Consider the following 20,722-nt stretch of genomic DNA (forward strand, 5'->3'; position numbering starts at 1 on the left):
TATACATACACCATTTTAACATCAGCCAAAAAAACTAAAAGATCAAATGAAAAAAAAATGATATTGGCAAACACTTGACAACACATGTTGCAATGAATTGTTTACCCAGAAATGTCCAGGATCTAATCTCTTCTGGATATAACCTCTTCTAGATTAATAACACTTCCAGAGTTTCACACTGTTAACAACCAAAGAATAAGTGAGTTAGAATTATCACAATTTCTGCATTACCAATCCAGTTGCCATGTCACTCTGAGGGCCATTCCACCCCACCTTAGCCACAGCTCAGGGACTGGGCTGCTGTGATGTCACCAACCAGTCACCAACCAGTCATGTGCAGCCTGACAGATTAAACCGCCACACGCCACGCAACGGTTTTCTAAAATTCAACTGTTTTTGTAAAAATGATGTATGCTCATTATAAAAAGGATAACAATGCAGAAATGCACAAAAACTTTATCTTGCAGAAATAACTGTCATTCACAGTAGATACTCTTATATCCCTTAGTGTAATACTGTAATTTAAAAGATGAATTCTTTTTTAAAAAAAGATCTTTTAGAACAATCCTGTTATTTGGATGTCTTTGTATTTTGAACCTCAGCTAAGTGTTCCTCCACAGTGGTTTAAATTTAAAAGTGGCTTGCCTTCACCACACTTGGAATAGTCAACTAGTGAATTTTGCAACTTAGTTTAACTACAAAAGATTGACCAAATAACTAAGGCCCAATTCATCTAGGAAGAAGGTGAGAAGTTACATAGTGTTTTTAACCAGATAAATAACTTACACTTTAATATTTTAAGGTCTAGCAAGTGTTTTCACAACTGTTGTTTGTTGCCCACAACAACTGCCTGATTTACATATGTAGAAACTGAGGCTTAAATTAAGATTTAAGACACCTGCCCAAGGTTACACAGCTAGAAAGTAGTGGAACCTGAACTAAAACCAGGCCTCTAGTGGAGATGAGTGCAGCACCGAGTGTTATGCTTCCAGAGGGAACACAGAACAAAGTCACCAGAGTGCCTGGAAAAATCATTCTTCCTTGTTCCAGTCAATTCAACAAGCAAAAGGGGAATTTTTACAGAAATAAAAGACAATATAAAAATGGAAAAACCAGCCCTTACTAGAGATAAAAATTAACTTACATTTTTAAAAGATACATAAGAAATAAGCTTGTGAAATGCTTGGGGAAAAAAGGAAATTTAAGAAATGTTAAAGTAAATCAGAAAAACATTAACACAAAGCAAAGATAGCTCTACTGCGGACGACTGCAAAAGGTAAGATTCAAGATTAGTAAGGAGCAAGGTCAGGATCCAGAGATGGGCTTCACGGCATACTCAGAAAACGGACACTCAAGTTGCTGACAACACAGATTTTTCTACCGTACTTATTTATACTCTTAAGATAAAAAGAAGCTCCTGTGGCCGAGACGGGCATATCCAACATGTCACCCTTTGCTGATGAAGGCAGACATCATTAAGTCAGAGGAGAGCAAGTCAATCATGAAAATAACTCAGTGTAACTAGAACCTCCGTAACCTAAGTTGACTACCAGCCCTCTAAGACAGTCTTCTAGGGCTTAGGTACTAAGTGAGATCTGTCAGAATTTGGTTCTTCTGTAAGTGAAACCAGTTTTGTATAAAATAACAGGGGTGGCGAAGGGGTGTAAAGGCATTGAAGCCACAGCAAATGAACTGGTTCTCCTGAGGTGTACTAATTCGACAGGTGGCTTTAAACGTTTTCAAGAAAACAAACAAAAATATGCCATGAGAACAAAATCCAAATTTCCTCATTTTTAACGCAAAATAAGAAACTTAAACGGCGGCCATACGTTAAAATCTGTACTCCGCCGTTAGGTTGTTTTTTTTTTTTTTTTCTCCAACGGAAATTTGTGCCTGTTTCAGCCAAACGGTGAATTCCTAGAGCTTCAATCTTGAACTGAAAAGAGAAGGACTTCTTTTAAGGAAGAAATCTCGGAACGTTCCAAACCCTCGGTAGCAGTTACCAGAGGGCAATCCCGAAATCAACTAGAGAAAGTACGCAGCTAGGGTGCTGACACGCTGGAGCCGACGCCTACCGGCTGTTTCCCGAGGAGCCAATCGGCGCGCGGTCCCGAGACTGGCTCGCGAGCTCCCCCTGCGGCTTGGAGGAGAGAGAGCCTCCAGGAAAAAATGCAGAGGTGCAATGCAACTCCCAGCATGCAGTTCCCAGGAGACACACCCTAGCGTTCAACCGAGCCACGTTTTGCCGCTCTGTTTTTTGTTTCTCTTCGCAATCCATACTAACTGTAGGGTGGGATTTCTAGTGTTATAGTTCTGTGAGAAACAGGTTGGCTACACTGACTGCCACAGGTCAGTGTGTTGTAAAACAGTGGGTCAATGGCGTTGCCCTTTTAGTTGCGGGCGCTAGGCACAGTGTGGCATTGCCCCTTTAAGACCGGTGGCATCATGGTTCCGGGGGCGTGGTCTGTTTTTAGTTAGACCCGGCCCGGCGCTGGGCTAATTCATTCGGGGCTGGAGCTAGGAACGTCGACGTCGGCTCCAGCGCTGAGCGCAGCCTCACTCCCAATTGGCTGGGCCTCCGGCCTGCCTATCGCCGCGCACCACCCCTGGGTTCCCTTCCCAGTCCGCAGTAGAAATACTGCCTTCTCCCTTCTTTGACCCCGGCCCTTCCTCCCCTTCGTCCCTCCCTCTTACCGCCTCTGTCGCTTCAGGCGCCCCTGCTCCCAGCGGAGCTCCCGGCTTGGTGATGGGGTCCCGGGCCTCCACGTTACTGCGGGACGAAGAGCTCGAGGAGATCAAGAAGGAAACTGGCTGTGAGTTCGGGTAGGGGTTGGGAACGCGGCCGGGCGCCTCTGGCTGGCCTCACGACCGAGGGCGACTGTCGCTGAGATCTGGAGCTGGGGTGCTGAGAGTTTGGGGGTTCCTAGGCATCCTCCAGCGCTGGAGCTTCGGGGATGATGGAGGACCTGTTCTTACAGCTAAGGCTACCCGCGGTAGGACTCTGGCTCTTGTGCGGCTCCCCTTCTCATCAAAGACAGGGGTCGCGATCACCCGTAAATCACTGATCCCGCTCTTTTCTCCTTCCCCTGCTCTTGAAAGTCCCCGAACTCTTTTCCTTTGTCTTTCCTCGTACCAAACTTAAATTCAGGAACTCTGGATAGGTCTTGTAGAAAACATTGTCTTCTTTCCTGTGACGTTTCTAGACAAGGACTTAAAACCACTGACAACTGTGGGAAATCAGACAAATTCTTGCCGCAACTGGAAAAATAAATCTAGAAAGTGAGATCGTGTAGTAAGGTTTTTGAAGACGTGACCTGGTGATGGAACACCGTAAAGAGTCAGGAGTCTGAGAGTATGAGACTTCTTTCATTCTGAGCTTGTGGAGAAAAAGTGCAGATATTGTGACTACCAGTTTTTTATTTACACTGAGGATGCTAGCTGTCCTAATTTCAGATATATTGATTTCTACTATGCTGGTGTATTTCATGCAGTCGCCATGGAAATTGGATGTGCTCCAAAAATCTCAGTGAATTTGTAGAGGAACTGATTTCTGTGGTCTAATCTCTTCCTCTGAATCTGAAAGAGGCAACAGGGTTTTGTGAATTCAGAAGCCCTGTAAAACACCATGGTACATTTGTGTAGCCCTTGATAATGGATACAATATTTCTCAGTAATCCATTATGACTCTTGTATTTTACATGAGTTATGTAAGCATCTGGGCTCTGAGTCTTCATAATTTCTGTTTTTGATAATGAGATGGCCACAAAGTAACTCAGTGATTCATTTGCAGAAAATATTGAATGCTGGGGGAACCTCAGAATCACTCAGGCAAGGGTGGCCTGAGACCAATTAAATAAATACTTTGTGATAGCCCATGCTTTCTGATAGCCCAGCTTTCTAGAATCTTCAAGTTGGAAGGGATGTTATTTAGCCTCATCCCTTGTCATATTGGTTTACTGTTTTCAGCATCTCCTAACTTAGTCATTAAGCTTCTCTATAAAGATTTTAAGGAGCTCACCACCTACCAATGAGTCCTTTTTATGATTTTGAATGAAGACAAGAAAGTAGGTAGATGTTTATAATGTGCAGTACTTGTTTAGCCACTTGACCTTGTGGTCATTTTATTACTTACTCTGATTCCAAGAGTAGAAACATAGATGGTTTGGATTCAGCAAGCATTTTATTACATCTTGTGGCTATGACCTCTGGCCACACTTGTAAACATAAGAACTACTTTAGGTCTAAGGTGACACCAGAATTAAAGCATTCTTTCTTAAAATAAAGAGTCACATAATGAGGGAGTATAAACCAGAGTGCTGGTGGGAAAAAGCTGTTTTTCCCTCAAGAGGAAGGGAGCAGTAATCCCATTCTTGTTTTATTATGTTTCACCAAATGAAAGTGGCCTTGATTGCCTTGGGACTCTAGGTTTTTTCACTGTGTGACTGTGAGAATGGAGTACTCCTGCAGAGCTATTTTCCTAGTTGCCGAAAAGAGAATCCAGCCTGAGGGAGAGTCTCAGCCGCACCAGGACAAATGTACATATTGAGCCAGAAAGTGTAATGAAACAAGTACTTATTGAATTTTTGCAGCGTCTATACTCAGTACGGGGAGAAGGAAATGGCAACCCACTCCAGTTTTCTTGCCTTGAGAATCCTGTGGACAGAGGAGCTTGGAGGGCTGCTGTCCATAGGGTTGCACAGAGTCGGACACAACTGAAGCAACTTAGCATGCATGCATGCATTGGAGAAGGAAATGGCAACCCACTCCAGTATTCTTGCCTGGAGATTCCCAGGGACAGAGGAGCCTGATGGGCTGCCATCTATGGGGTCGCACAGAGTCGGACACGACTGAAGCAACTTAGCAGCAGCAGCATTCTCAGTACAATACTGGGTATTTAAAATAGGTAGTGACAAAAGATGCCCACAAGAGTTAGGATTAGCATCAAACATGCTGCTGCTGCTAAGTCACTTCAGTCATGTCCCACTCTGTGTGACCCCATAGACGTCAGTCCACCAGGCTCTCCTGCCCCTGGGATTCTCCAGGCAAGAACACTGGAGTAGGTTGCCATTTCCTTCTCCAGTGCATGAAAGGGAAAAGTGAAAGTGAAGTCGCTCAGTCATGTCCGACTCTTAGCGACCCCATGGACTGCAGCCTACCAGGCTCCTCCATCCATGGGATTTTCCAGGCAAGAGTACTGGAGTGGGGTGCCAAGCATCAAACATAAGATACCTGAAATTATGTAGCACCCCTTCCAGAACTCAGGGAACAGTCATTGTGAACTGGCCTTGAGGAGGAATTGGGCCATGATATATGCATCAATTGATTAGATTTGGATAAATTAAGCTAGAGCATTTTGAGTGGCTTCCAGGCATCTCCCCTGACCTGCTACGCTGTCATTCTGCTGTGGGAATTGAGCTGTCAGTTTCTCCAGTTAGTGCCCATCAGCCGAATTGATTTTTAAAGCAATAGTTTTAGCATGATGCAAAAGGTTTAGAAGAATAAAAACAGCAAACACCTGAGGGTGGTGTAGAGTGATGAAATTCGCCCTGTTTTCCTCTGCTTCTTGTTCTATAAAGAGTTTGGGGAACTGTCATTCTGAAACACTTCAAGTTAAGAACAAGTACAAGACATTTCACTACTCCCTTTGCCAGAAGAAAACGTACCATAAATAAGTAAAATTGACTTTATATGCAGTATGAAAGCTTTGTTATTTGTAAGTCTAAATTGGTTAGAGTTCATGTATGACTAGTTTATCCAGTATTTGAAATGTAATCTCTTAAGTGTTTAGAAAAGTACTTCTAAGTAAGAATTCCTTGTACACCTTTAGTTTCATCATCTGTAAATGAAAATAAAAATAGTACAACTTTTTGAATTCCTAGTGAGGATTAAATGAGAAAAATTATGTAAACTATGTAGAATAGTGTCTGGGTATGTAATAAGCACCAGGTGTTAGCTATTTTCATTTTGATCTATAGATAACAATCATCTTATCGTGAAAACACCATTAGCATATGCTAGTTATAAAAACCACGTCTAGTATATAACTGGAGAGGTGACAGTATTTTGCACTTTTTCTGTTTTCCGGAGACATTGGACTAGGAATCACGTTTTCCCAACTTGAAGAAATAAAACTTTGGAAGGAGTAGAAATCCTGATATATCCAAGAGTTAAAAAAAAAATACTGTCTAAAGACACGAGTTGCCATAAAACATTTGCTATATTGTCTTAGTTCTGTTATCTTCTTTCACACTTCAGCATTTCCATAAGTTAAAATCATTTGAGTAAAAGCTGTCAGTAGGGGAAAGGTCAGAGTGTCTTGGGAGTTTCTGAAATCTCCACCCTTAGTTCACTTAACTATATGGCAATAACCTGGGTGTGAATGACTTAAAACCTTTACAACAGAAAATAGCCACATAATCCTTGAGGAACAATTCACACCAGCTGAGTAGTGATAAATTCCAATTGATTTATTTTTAGTCTCTGTCTTCTGGTATGTGTCACGTGATATGGCAAAGGTGCTGAACAGGTTTGGGAAGTAAGTTCTACAGGCCAGTGAAGTTCTATTTGTTTGAAGGGGTGTAGTGATGATGGCATTAGTGTGGATTTCTCTGTAATTGTAACAAAGAGCACAAGCCTGGCAAAGGCAACTGCTTGAGAATAATTTCCTGAGCTAGAATGTAAGTGGAAGTTCAACTGAAGGCTGTTCCTGCCTCATGACACAGGACACATTCATGGCCCTCAGCTGCCTTGCCATGGTGCCTGAGGGTTCTGCCACTGCAGAAGATCCTGCTGTCTCCAGCTCCTACTGAAAGAGCATTGCACATATTACTAACATCTTCAGCTGATTTTGGATTAAGTGATTTGCAAAACTCTGTACCTCCCCCACCCTACCCCCCCACCTTTTTATGATGAAAAATTTCAAACATACAGAAAAGTTAAAATAGTATAATGAACATCCATATAATTCAACATTTTAATTCAACGGTTGTTAACATTTTGCTATATTTGTCTATTTGTATATGTGTGTGTGTGTGTGTGTATATATATATATATTCTTTTTGATGAACCATTTTAAAGTTGCAGATAGTCAAAACTTTTCACCCCTTAAGCTTTAAGCATATATTCCTGAGGACAGGGATTTGTTTCCTGCATAACCACAATACTATTATCACACCTAACAAAGTTTGACTCTGGCTAGGAAGACTGAGGAATTCGGGTGCTGGGGAGACTTTTCATTATGTACACTTTTTGTACTATTTTTACCATGTGGATAGATTGTTTTCTCAAACTAAAAAAAACAACCTAGTATAAAAAGAAATACAACTTGAATGTGATCATTGTTTAAGAAAAGTAACCTGAAGTATAATACTGTAAGTATTAAAAACTGACCCCATGGGCTAAATATTATGAAGTTTTTAAAAAGCACTCCAAAGCAATATAGAAAAATTATGAATTAATAAATGAAAAATAAGCTATTATAACTATGTAAAGTGCACAAGTGACATATTAGGTAATATATGAAGACATGAAAACAGTGGCATTGATATTGTAAACAAATTTTGTCTTTTCAAAAAGTCTTTTGAGAAAGTTAGTCATTCTTGAACCAACTTATTTTGTGAAAACTAAAAAAAAACTTTAGTTCTAGAGCAACATTTGAGGCCTGAGGCCATAGCCTGTTCAGGTTCCTGAAGAAGACAGTTGTGGCTGGCAGAATCAAGAGAAAGGTGGAGACTAATTAGTACAGCAGTAAAATTGTACCTGCAGGCTCACAGTATAAGGATAATGATGATAATAGCTAACCTGGCATGCTTACCAGGTGCCAGACCTTGGCCAAGCACTTTTCTCTCCTGGACTGAGTTAGTTCACTGCACAACCCCATTCACTCAGCCCTCATTCGTGAGCTGTGGTGCCATGTTTGGAATCAGACTGTCAGCCTGACTCTCAGAGGAGTGTTTACTGAGCTGCGCACACCTGCCTATCGGGCAGAAAGGTCCCCACCGGCTTCCTCAGTGTCTGGGCTCCTGCTGGCTCTGCCCTGGCAGGGGTGGTTCTGCCTCTTCTGCTCCCTGCTCTCCTTGAGAGCTAGCACAGAACAGAGCCCAGGCTGGCTTGAAACCTGAGGCTGAAGAATTTACTGCTTGGCCCGGGGTGTCCTCTCATACTAGCTTTGGGCCACTCACTTCCTGTTTCTCCTGCGTGTGCCTGTGTTAATTTTGTCCCATTGTTCCCAAAACTGCGAGTGGGTTTTTGTTGCATGAGCTGGGGGAGGAGGACAACTATCAGAACTCCCTGAGCCACCCCTTTACCCCTGAAGGTACAGCCTAGGACAAAGTCCACACTTGTCACACCCTTTTTGGCTGTTGTCTTTTCTCCTTTGATAACTATTTTTTTCCCTCCTATCTCCAGTCTACCCCGAGATTAAACTATTTCCCAGGAATTCCTTTTTTGCATTTTCAAAGTTTCATTGTCTACCTGTGGTTAGTCCCTCATTTTAATTGTCAGCTTGTACCTGAGTTAGTGCAAAATGAGGAACAAAGTAACTTCCTTGTAGATGTCATCTGAAGATAGCACAACCGTTTTACAGATTGCCTAATCTTCTTTCTTGGAACCCATTCCTTTACTGGGAACTCAGTGGAGCTCATGCAGTTGCAGAGAAAGAGGCTGACCCAAGGCTGTAGTGATTTTTTACCCAAAGATCAGCCCTGAGGGAAAAGATAAAAGTCACTGATGCTTGAGGAAAAGTAAACTAGATTTTAAAAATACTGTCTGTTTCACATGCCCTAGTCCTTAATTCAGCACATGTTACCTACCCAACTGCACAAGTCTGAAACACCAAACTGATTAATAGGGATGTGTTTTTGATCAAAGCTGGAATTTTCATAGCTTCTAAGTCAGGGTACTGAAAGGTGAAAGTTTCACACTTTCCTTTTAAACTAAATTTAGCTTTGTTTTGTTAAATTTTAACCAACTGACATTTAACACAGAGTCTTAATTAACCCTAGACTTCACTCTTGAGAGTCAATTTTGTTTACTCTTGATTTATTTTCTAACTCCTTTCATTCTTTCTGTTTTGACACACTAGAGGTGAGTTAGTTGAGACATCGCACCACTTTACTGACTTTGAAGCATTTAATGGTGAGCTGGGACCAGAAAGGCAGCTGGTTTCCAAAGGGCCACTCACATTCAGGTTGAATTTGACCAGAGGACAACTTCTCTAACTGCAACTAATTCTGTGTTCTTCAGTTTCTCACAGTCAGATCACCCGCCTCTACAGCCGGTTCACCAGCCTGGACAAAGGAGAGAATGGGACTCTCAGGTAGGCATTTCCTTTCTTTATTTCCTGCTAGTGGCTGAATAGCTGCTTTTATCCAGAGAGCTTACATCTGGCAGGCAGAGAGCAGGGACCATTTCTTCACGCATCTTTAAGTGTTATTGATCCACAAGGGACTTAAACAGAACAATGGATTTACATTTATCACTAGGTGCTCGCTGCTTTACCCCCTGCTCCCCTTAGTTTGATTGGCCATTACTCGGACACGACTGAGCGACTGATCTGATCTGATCTGATCTGGTCCTGGAAATGTACCTTCGGGAATTTCAGCTCTCTCTGCTTGGATTTTCCCACAGCCCTTCCCCAAACATGGTAGCTTTCAGGAGACTGATCCATAGCAAGCCAAGGTGATCTAAGTTGCTTTGTCCTCTTTTCTCTAATTTCTCAACTCAACCCAATCCCTAGGGTACATCAGTTTATATGTATTAATGTTAGATAAGGTGGTCAGTATATTTATCTAGAGCAGTGTTTCTCAACTAAGGGCTATTTTCCCGAGTGGCCAAATACCTGGAGACATTTTGGATTGTCACAGCTGGGGAATGCTACTGATGTCTAGCGGGTCAAGGCCAGGAATGTGGCTGACCATCCTACAATGCACAGGACAATCCTTCCTAAATGTCAGTAGTGCCAACGTTGAGAAACTGGTCTAGAGTAAGTATATGACTTCAGATTTACTGTGAAGCTCTATCATTTTATATTTGAAAATGTCTTGTCATAGTCAAATGAAATATCTCCTGAGCACCACCTCCCAACCTAATTCTTAAGTAACACCTAACTCTTGTTACTATTATTTCTCAGCTTTGATTGACTGATAGAACAAAGCTGTTTGCCTTTCTGGTGGATGGCAAGAAATAATGTAGGCTTCTAGCACAGGTGTGGGGTTAGCATAAAAGGGGAAAGAATATAGTTGCTAAGCCTTTGTGTATAATCCTCAGGCAGAACAGCTTAGAAATCTATAGGGCCGTGTTTGTTTAGAGCCATGTCTGGTTTCGCTGGAAGCTGGAGTTGACCAAGATCATGCTGTCCAGTCATTAAAGTCAACGATATGGAGTACCTATCATATGCAAAGACCACACTTGTACTTTGTCTTTTTAATTTAATTTTACTTTTGAGGCAAAAGACACATTACATAAAATTTACCATTAAAAAGTGTGCTTTTTAGTGGCATTAAACACATTCATAACACAGTTTAATACGTTCACGTGTTACCACAGTCTAGTTCTAGAACATTTTCATCAGCTCAGATGGAAACCTCATGCTCATTGAGTAGTCACTTCCCATTCCTCTTTCTATGGACATTTCATACAAGTGGAATCATACAGTGTGTGGCCTTTTGTTCACTCGCTCTTTTGTTCACTAACTCATTTTACATGGTGTTTTCAAAGTTCTTTCATGGTGTGTATCAGTACTTCTTTCCTTTTTACGGCTGAGTAACATTCCCTTTTGGGCTTCTCTGGTGACTCAGTAGTAAAGAATCCAACTGCCAATGCAGGAAATTTGGATTTGATCCCTGGGTGGAGAAGATCCCCTAGAGAAGGAAATGACAAGCCCACTGCTATTCTTGCCTGGGAAATCCCATGGACAGAGGAGCCAGGTGGGTTACAGTCCATGAGATCACAAAAGAATTGGACAGGACTTAGCAACTAAATAGCAACAACAGTATTCCACTGTATGCATAGACTATATTTTGTTTGTTCATTCATCATTTGGTGGGGATTTGAGCTGTTAACATCTTTTGCCTATTATGAACATTTTTGTGTGGACTTATGTTTTAAGGATATAAACTTAAGCATATGTACTTGAGCATATACCTAAGAGTAGAATTATGGGTCCTATGATAATTTTATGCTTAATTTATTGCAGACCCACCAAACTATTTTCCACAGCTCTGTACTATTTTACATTCCCACCAACAATGAAACGCAAGTTCAAATTTCTCCTCATCAGCACTTTTTTTTAATTTATTTTTTAAATTGAAGGATATTTGCTTTATAGAATTTTGTGGTTTTCTGTCATACATCAATAAGAATCAGCCATAGGTACACCCATGTCCCCTCCCTCCCCAACCTCCTTCCCATCTCCCTCCCCACCCCACCCTTCTAGATTGTCACAGAGCTTCTGTTTGAGTTCCCTTAGTCATACAGCAAGTTCCCATTGTCTATCTATTTTACATATGGTAGTGTAAGTTTCGATGTTACTCTCTCCATGCATCTCACCCTCTTCTCCCCTCTCCCCGTGTCTATAAGTCTATTCTCTATGTCTCTTTCTCCATTACTGCCCTGAAAATAAATTCATTGGTACCACCTTTCTAGATTCCATATATATGTGTTAGTATAAGATATTTATATTTCTCTTCCTGACTTACTTCACTCTGTAAAATAGGCTCTATGTTTGTCCACCTCATTAGAACTGACTCAAATGTGTTCCTTTTTATGGCTGAGTAATATCCCATTGTATATACATACCACAGCTTCTTTATCCATTCTTCTGTTGATGGACATCTAAGTTGCTTCCATGTTCTAGCTATTGTAAATAGTGCTGCAATGAACATCGGGGTACATGTGGTTTTTCAATTTTGGTTTCCTCAGGTCATATGCCTAGGAGTGGGATTGCTGGGTCGTATGGTGGTTTTATTCCTAGCTTTTTAAGGAATCTCCATACCATCTTTCATAGTGGCTGTATCAATTTACATTCCCACCAGCAATGCAAGAGGGTCCCCTTTTCTCCACACCCTGTCCAGCATTTATTGTTTGTAGACTTTGCTCATTAGCATTTATCGTCTCTCTTTTAATTTTAGTAGATGTGAGTGGTAGACCATTTTGGTTTTGATTGCACTTCCCTAGTGGCTAATGATGTTGAGCATCTTTGTGCTGCTTGACCATTTGTATGTCTTCTTTGGGGAAATGCATATTCAAGTCCTTTGCCTGTTTTTCAATTGGAGTTTGTCTTTTTTGTTGTTAAGAGTTCTTTTTATATCTGAGATACCAGACACGATCTGCAGATATTTTTTCTTATTCTCTGAATTGTCTTTTCACTCTCTTTCTAGTGTTTTTTGAAGCACATAGCTTTAAGCTTTGAAGTCCAGCTTACCTAACTTCTTTTGGTGTGCATGCTTTTCATGTTGATTCTGTGAAACCATTGCCAAGTCCACGGTCATGAAGATTGCCCCTATGTTTTCTTCTAAAGAGTTTTATGATTTTAGCTTTTATATTTAGGTCTTTGATTCATTCTTCATCACACCCTGCGGATTGTGAAATCTGAGTTCCCCTACCAGGATTTGGACCTGGGCCCTGGCAGTGAAAGGGCCAAGTCTTAACCACTGGACCACCAAGGAATTCCCTCATTTTTGAGTTTCTTATGTGTATATACACACAGAATTTTTTGGTATATTTATACAAAATGGAAAAAAAGAAAGAGGGCGGGGTGGGGGCGGGACTTCCCTGGCAGTCCTGTGGTTAAGACTCCTTGCTTCCACTGCAGGGGATGTAGGTTCAGTCCCTGGTGGTTGAACTAGATCACACACGCTGTGCAGTGTGGCAAAAAAAAAAACAACAACACAAGACACAACAACAAAGCAGTGTTGTGTGTGTAGCAATAGAAAGAAATATAAGAGTCAAACTTTATTTTTTGACCTGTGGATATCTAGCTGTTCCAGCAACATTTGCTGAAGAGACTATATATATTTGTACTTGAAAAATAAATCAGATTAGAATATCTATATTTCCGTAAGCCCAAATACTTGAATAATTTACTAGAGTTTGGGATTATGTCTTTCTCATAAATTAAGATTTAACCATTAAGTGAAGATATAGAATTCACATTAGTTTTGTGTCCTTTTCTTTTTTCTAGAAAGTAGTTATTTATAAATGTGTATATTTTAATCACTTTCATGGTTTGCTGGGAAAAAAATGGAACATCTTTTGTAAAAGGAGCTGTTTTTCCTCAGAAAAGGTAAAACTTTTCACGTGTCAGCTAGTGTTACCTGCTCCTTAAAATGTAGGCAATATTTGCTCAGCCCCTAAAATGTAATTTCACACTCTCTGAAAAGCCAGTGAACTGACTCACTCATTTGATGCCTATCTATTAAATACCTGTAATGCAGTAGACACTGTTTCTCTTCTGGTTTCTACAAATTCTTGGTAGAGGAAAAGCTGGTAGGAAGTGATGGGGTAATTTTTTATTTCGTGGTTACCTAGATCTAGCTGACTTTTTTGTGTTCAGCTTTACAAAGTGCTTGGTCTAAATTCTGTGCTTTGATCTCTGTCATGGATGTGGATCAAAATGTGGGGAAAACCCCAAGCCACCTTGAGTGCAAGAGAAAATTACCCTGTTGTACTACATGGTAGACAACTGGCATGTTTCAGTCAACCCTTGAACAAGGCAGAGTTAGAGATGGTGGCCCTCTGCACAGTCAAATCTGAGAATAACTTGTAGTCTGCCCTTCGTGTACGCAGTTCCACATCCACAGAGGCATCCAATGACGGACCTGTAATACTATGATACTTACTATTGAAAAAATCCGCACAGAGATGGAACCATGTTCAAGGGGCAACTAAGTATGTAAATCATTTTGTTGTACCCGCCCATTGTCAGGAATTTCACACTGGCTGTGCCTCCTGACAATGGCCATCTCAGCCTCTGGCCATCTTGTTAGATTGTCTTCCCCTTTCTCTCATTCTAGCCTTAGAGAATACCTGGTAAACTCAAAATTCTTTTTTTTTTTTCCAGATTCTTTTATGGTAATAGAGTGATGTAGCTGCCTCCTTTACTGCCTTTAGTGCCAGACTCAGCTCAAGTTCTGTCTTGACCTTTCAATAACCCATCAGGGTACTCAGCTGAATACAAGTTACCTCCAGTCTTTTGTTAACCTGTAACAGGTCCCACTTTCCTAAGAAAGTTATTAGGAGAAATTTTTTTCTTCCATATTTTCTTCACTTTCTTCTCCCAAGATGCTCTATGTCTGGGGCTTGAAGCCAAATTCTCCAGAGTGAGAGACTATAGTGTACTGTCCAAGACATTCTGTACTCCTTTTTTAAAAGTGTCAGTCTGTGGGAACATGAAGCAGAAACTATGGAAGGCTTTGGTTAGAAATGGAGCTTCAGCAAAGTGCTTTCAAAGGTTCAACTCCAAAGTATGTTTTATAAAATACTACATCCATGGCCTACCCATAGGTATTAAGTTAAAATGATTGGTAATCTTCAGATTGATATTTCATGTACTGTAACTTCACAAATCTTACTTTCTTCAGGTGTCATTATTTTGAGTGAAATATTTCTATCTCTGCCATTGAAATTGGTCTTTGAAAAGGCAACTGGGTCTTACAAGGTGCCCTGAAATGGTCCTTTGTAGGTCAGGTCAAGCTGAGAGCCTGGTCATTATCTGAATACAAAGAAGGCTTCTTTTGTTTAAATATCCTTGAAAAAGTGGAAGAGACCTTTGAAAAGGCAACTGGATCCATAAGATGCCCTGAAATGGTCCTTTGTAGGACAGGTCAAGGTGAGAGCCTGGCCATTTTCTGAATACAAAGAAGATATCTTTTGTTTAAATATCCTTGGTACTGATCTAATCTGTGGGGTTAGATGTCAGGATAATGACTACCCTTTGGGTTGGGGAGCAGATAGACACAAAGGGAGCATGAAGGAAGGAAGGACAATATCTGGGTCCTGATTGTGATTGAATCCTTGATTTGGGTGCTGGTTATAATCTGCACTGGTGAAACGTCATCATACTGAATGCTTGTGATTTGTACTCTTCCCTGTATGTATGTTATACCTCTTTAAAAGTTTACTTTAAAAATATCCTGTGCATTGAGCAAGTTTAACATTGGATCTTCGTCAGATATTTTCTTTGATGTAATACCATGATGAAAAATATTCCTGGGTATTAAGTCATGCAGGTTAAATTGACTCTAGGGAGCAGTACAGACCAGTTAAACTCTGCAAGGAAGTTATTATTGAAACTACTAGTTGGCCGTGTTGTTATATATCACTTTTAAAAAGATTACCTGTAATTTTTAAGAGATTGTGTCCTAAGTGGTAGCCATTTATCTGCTTAAAAACTGAGTGCCTTTGAGATTCATTTTCTTGTTTGACTTTATCCAGAGGATAGATGATTTCAGTATCCTGGATAAGCTCTTGCTTTGTACAGAGTGCTCTCAGTCATTCCATAATGGAGTTTCACAGATGAGAACCATGATGCCAATCTAATTCTCATTTTTTTTATTACAGTAGGTAATCTTTTTTTTTTTTACTCTCTTGAAAGCTTCAAATATATCTTCCTGATGTTCTGAAATTTCACAAAATTATATCTTTTTGTGGGTTATTTTTCATTATTCATTGCTTGGTATCAGGTGAACTTTCTCAATCTAAAAATACCCCTTTGAATGGAAAGTTTTCTTCTGTTATTTATTTCCTCCCCCTCTTCTTTCTTATTGATTTTTATGCCTTTATTAGTTGGCTATTGGACCATCATGACTCAGTTTTCTCATGTTTTCTGACTGGTTTTTTTCCTTTGCTTTCTGGAGGATATCCTCAAATTTATGTTATAGACCTTTTGATGAACTTGGCTACAATCACATTTTTAATTTCCAAGAAACTTTCTTGTTCTCTGACCTCTGCTCTATCATAGTAGCTTATATTTGTTTTATAGTTGCCAAAACTTATCAAATGTCTATTGGGTTACTTATTAGAATATTTCAAACTCTCTTTTGTTCCCTGAATTATCATTACATCTATTCATCTTGGGGCTTCCCAGGTACTCAGTGGTAAAGAATCTGCCTGCCAATGCAGGAGACGCATGTTCAATCCTGGGATGGGGAGGATCCCCTGGAGGAGGAAATGGCAACCCACTCCAGTATTCTTGCCTAGAAAATCTCATAGACAGAGGAGCCTGGCAGGCTACAGTCCATGGAGTTGCAAAGAGTCAAACACAACTGAGCATACACACACGCTTTTCATCTTGATCTTACTCTTTTATGTTATTGATTTTTCCAAAATGCTGGTGAGCCTTAATTGTCCATTCCTATTTATGAAAAAGCCTGGATGGGGTAATGTAGAAAATGGGCATAGGTTTGTTTGTGGTTGGTTTCTCACAGGGCTTTCCCTGGATGGAAGGACTGACGACAAGCCGTCTATACTCTGAGCAGGACCAGTAAGTTGGTAGACCTTTCTTTAGGGCGTGTGGTTAGGGAGCAAGGGGACAGATTTGCAGTTCTCTTCCCCCAATGAAAGGACTGTGGTCCTGGGGAGCCAGCCTCCCATACTTGGCCAAAACCCTGCCCAGGTGGCTCTTCCAGTTTCTTTCCGTAGCAGCTCCCCATTTTTATCCTGGGGACAAATGGTTTTATGTTCCTGGGATGGGTGCTGGCAGCAGTGGGCAGCTGGCCCATTCTTTAAAAGTTCTGGTAATTAATTTCCCTGAATGCTGTTAATACTTCCCTCGCCTGGCAATTCTGAGTGTGGTGCCTTGCTGAGGCTGCAGGGCAGAATGGCTATCAACCCTTCTACTTTGACTTATCACTACATTTGTGTCTGTTTTCTAACTTCCAGAATTTGTCAGAATTCCTTGTCTACTAACATATTCCTCCCACCCTGATTGTTTATGTCATGGCTGTATTCCCATGTGTAAAATTTTACTGACATTTCAGAGGGGTTTAGAGAATGAGAGGAGGTAACGTGTGTGTGATCACTTTCTCAACCAAAAGTCAGATGCAGCTTTGCAAATAAGTGACTGGCCCTAGAATACTAAAATAAGTAGCAAAGACTGGATTTAGAACTTTGGCACTTTATATGAAAAATTCTATTATAAAACAGAAAACCAAGATCGTTTTATCAAGAACAGTCAACAATAATAAACTGTATATTGTTTAATAGTTTATAAACTGTTTCTTAATACTCTTATTTTTGTATTGATATTTTCAACAGTATTCCCCTTGATCTTAGAGACGTCATTGTATATACAATCTAAATTCTAAGAGTAGAGTTAAAAAATGTCAAAAGACAGGGTTTAGAACTTTACTGATGTTGGAAATCCACGACTAGATTCCTCATGGAGACTGACAGAATTAGGCTAGATTGTGAACTCACCACTTGACACTAGACCTGGTATTTTAAACTGTCTTTTTGCAACTAAAATTACTTAAGCTTGTTAGACAATTACTTAAGCTTGCCGTCTATGGGGTCTCACAGAGTCGGACATGACTGAAGCGACTTAGCAGCAGCAGTTAGACATTAAACTGAGGTATGTGGCCTTGCAATTCACATTAGCCTTAATCTTCTTTTAAAAGGAAGTAGTTATTGTTTCTTAACCACTGTCAAACAAGAGGAGCTTACATTGTGTTGATAGTGTGGACTTTGTATTACAGAACATATTATGTAATAAGAGCTTAGTACATGTTTGTTGAATTATATAATCACGACCTCCATAATTTTCTTTAATAATTTTAAGCAACCCAGTTATCTTATGAATGTCTTCTTCTAGTTCATTTATTGATGTAAAAATTATTACTTTGAATGATGGAAGATTAGAATCCAGAGTTATTATACCAGAGCTTTGCGCTTAGTCCCCTAGGTCATTTCTTACCTTTGTCGCCACCAGATGTGGTGTTGTTTAATTACTTAATTAAGCACCCTGTAAATGTTAAACCACAAGAGGATCAGAGAGAGAGAGCTGAAGGCACCTGGGTAAAATATGAACATTTTGTTAGCATCTTGTACAGAGAATGTAGAGGAATGTTTTATCTCTTCTGTTAGTAAATGTCTTGAAAGCAGGAGTCATCTTTTTGAGTTTAGATCCTTTTTACCCGCTTCTTATCTGGAAATAATTGCAAACCTACAGAAAAGTTACAAAAATAATGCCAAGAACTTCATATAACCAGTACCCAGATTTACCAGTTGTTAACACTTTGCCACATACTTTAGTGTGTATTCCCTATAACTAGGAGATTCTCATAGCAAAATCAAGAAATTTAGCATTTTCTATGCATTGTATAAAATTCTGTGTTCTATATGGCCCATATTCCACATTGATCTATTGACTCAGTAATGTCCTTCACAAGTTGTTTTTTTCCCCCTAGTCTAGGATCATGCATTGAGTTCTGTTGTATGTCTCTTTAGTCAGTTCTCTTTGATCTCAAACAAGCCTCTGCCTTTCTCTGTCCTTCATGACATTGATATTTTATAGATATATTGTCTCTGTTGTAGATAGCTTTATATTTCTGGCATAGGATATCAACCCAGGAATTTTTTTTTTTTTTTTCTAAGAAAATTGTTCCTAAACATTTTTGGGGAGAGCACCTTTCTTTCAAAAAGTTTATTTAATATGGGAAAGAAGTGTAGGCTTTTTAGGAAAAACAGCATATGTTTTGACTTACAGTTGTTATTTAGTCCCAGACTTAGTTTTAAATTGCAGTTCTTCTACTTTTTACCTTTGTAGCACTGGACAGGTTACTTTGTGTCACTGACTCACAACTTCCTCAGCTTTGAAAGGGTACAGATAAAGTGTTGACATGAAAAAATGAGATAAAGTATATTGACAGAGTAGCACATGATGTGTATAGGGTGAATGGAAATTAACAATACTCACTTTAACAGACTTTAAGTTGTAGAGGATGACTGCTCTTGCCATGTTCAAGGGTTAAATACTTCTCTAGCTCTAGTCTGTAGAAGGCACTGGAGAAAAGTCCAATCAGAGCAAGGAAGCATGGAATCAGTTATCACATTTTGTTCTGTACTGAGAATGCTTTACCGTCTGAGCCACCAGGGAAGTCCAAGATGTAAATATCATCTAAGAATTCCTTGCATTTCTTAAGTGCTGTATATCTTCTTAGCAAGGGTACGGAGGCCCCTCTGAATTTTTCCTCCCATGTTCCAGCTCTTTGGTGTTTGATACTTTGCAGTTGCTGTTCATTCTACAAACTTAATAACTAAGTGCAAAATGGTCATGTTCAAAGAATCATTTACAAGGACAGCTTAGTATTTGCTCATTACTGACATAACCTGTGTGCTGAATTCATTGGAATGTGACATAGTCAAATCTGGCTTCTTCCACTCCTGAGCTGGTGCAAGAAACACTTGGCAGCTATTAAAGTGCTATTCTTTGCAGTTATTTGGTATAATTTGCCACAGAAGTAAATTCCAGGAGGTAATATTCTTGCTCGGTTGTACTCTTGCATGACAGAAGGAGTTCATGCAAGGGCCAATGGTCTCTAACCCAAGGTGATTCTCTTGGCAGCCGGGAAGACTTTCAGCGGATTCCAGAACTTGCCATCAACCCATTGGGGGACCGGATCATCAACGCCTTCTTTCCAGAGGGGTGAGTCCTTGCAGGTGCTGGACTTCCTTTTGGAGGCTAATCTGGAGTATTGGTATTGGTTGGGTCATCTCAGACCATGATCTTCCTCCTATTGGACATTCCTAACTCAATCATATCTACAATATCTCTACCCTCTCCCTGTTTTAAACTTCAAATACGTATGTTAGCCCATTTTCACAGTTCTGTCTTTAATCTCTCTTTATCTTTGATGTAAAACTAAACATTTAAAAAACTATAGAGATAATTTCAAATTTATAGAAAAGTTGCAGAATTTGCAAATAGTATGACAGACACTTTTATGTCTTTTATCCAGATGCATCTGTTGTTGTATTGTTAATATTTTGCCTCATTTGTGAGTGCTCTCTGTCTCAGTCCTAGCCAATAAAAACATCATTCAAGCCACATACATAGTTACTACAAATTTTCTAGTAGTCACATTTTAAAAAGTAAAAATAAACAAGTTAAATTAATTTTGGATAAACAAGCTAAATTAACTTTGGCAATATATATTTTATTTAACCCCAATATATCCAAAATGTGTAAATCAGTATTTTAAAATTATTGTACTATATATTCTTTTTCATAAGAAGTCTGGCATCTATTGTATAATTTATACTTAACCATACCTATCAAGTGCTGCTGCTGCTAAGTCGCTTCAGTCATGTCCGACTCTGTGCGACCCCATAGACGGCAGCCCACCAGGCTCCCCCGTCCCTGGGATTTTCCAGGCAAGAACACTGGAGTGGGTTGCCATTTCCTTCTCCAATGCGTGAAAGTGAAAAGTGAAAGTGAAGTCGCTCAGTCGTGTCAAGTGCTATAATAATATAAAATATGTTTCTTCCAGCTTTATTGAAATGTGACTGACATGTAACGTTGTATAAATTTAAGGTGTACAACATAGTGATTTTATATATGTATATATTGAAAAATGATAACCATAATAATATTAATGAACACATTCATCATCACATATAGTTATTTTTCTTGTAATAAGAGCTTTTAAGATCTCTCAGCAGCTTTCAAAGATACAATTCAGTGTTGTTATCTATAATCACTAGGGTATATATTTTCACCCTCAGA

General features: G+C 39.8%; 2 protein-coding genes across 3 annotated transcripts in view; one reads left to right on the forward strand and one right to left on the reverse strand.

Annotated features, from left to right (window-relative positions):
- EXD1 (exonuclease 3'-5' domain containing 1) overlaps positions 1–2,506 on the reverse strand; it is a 41,511-nt gene extending 39,005 nt beyond the window's left edge. Inside the window, exons 1-2 of one of the 2 annotated variants that reach the window (XM_027553584.1) lie at positions 1,830–2,506; positions 106–178 (exon numbers count right to left, since the gene is read on the reverse strand). The gene's annotated coding sequence lies outside the window, so the exon portion shown is untranslated. Of the gene's footprint in view, positions 1–105 lie in introns of both variants that reach the window. The other variant, XM_027553585.1, reaches the window with a different exon arrangement.
- The window catches only part of CHP1 (calcineurin like EF-hand protein 1), a 35,660-nt gene continuing 17,437 nt past the window's right edge, over positions 2,500–20,722 (forward strand). Inside the window, exons 1-3 of the mRNA XM_027553586.1 lie at positions 2,500–2,813; positions 9,244–9,316; positions 19,562–19,642. Coding sequence (XP_027409387.1) covers positions 2,747–2,813; positions 9,244–9,316; positions 19,562–19,642 — 221 coding nt within the window. The 5' untranslated portion in view covers positions 2,500–2,746. The remainder of the gene's footprint in view (positions 2,814–9,243; positions 9,317–19,561; positions 19,643–20,722) is intronic.

Source organism: Bos indicus x Bos taurus, chromosome 10, assembly GCF_003369695.1.
Source record: "Bos indicus x Bos taurus breed Angus x Brahman F1 hybrid chromosome 10, Bos_hybrid_MaternalHap_v2.0, whole genome shotgun sequence".
Taxonomy (NCBI): Eukaryota; Metazoa; Chordata; class Mammalia; order Artiodactyla; family Bovidae; genus Bos; species Bos indicus x Bos taurus.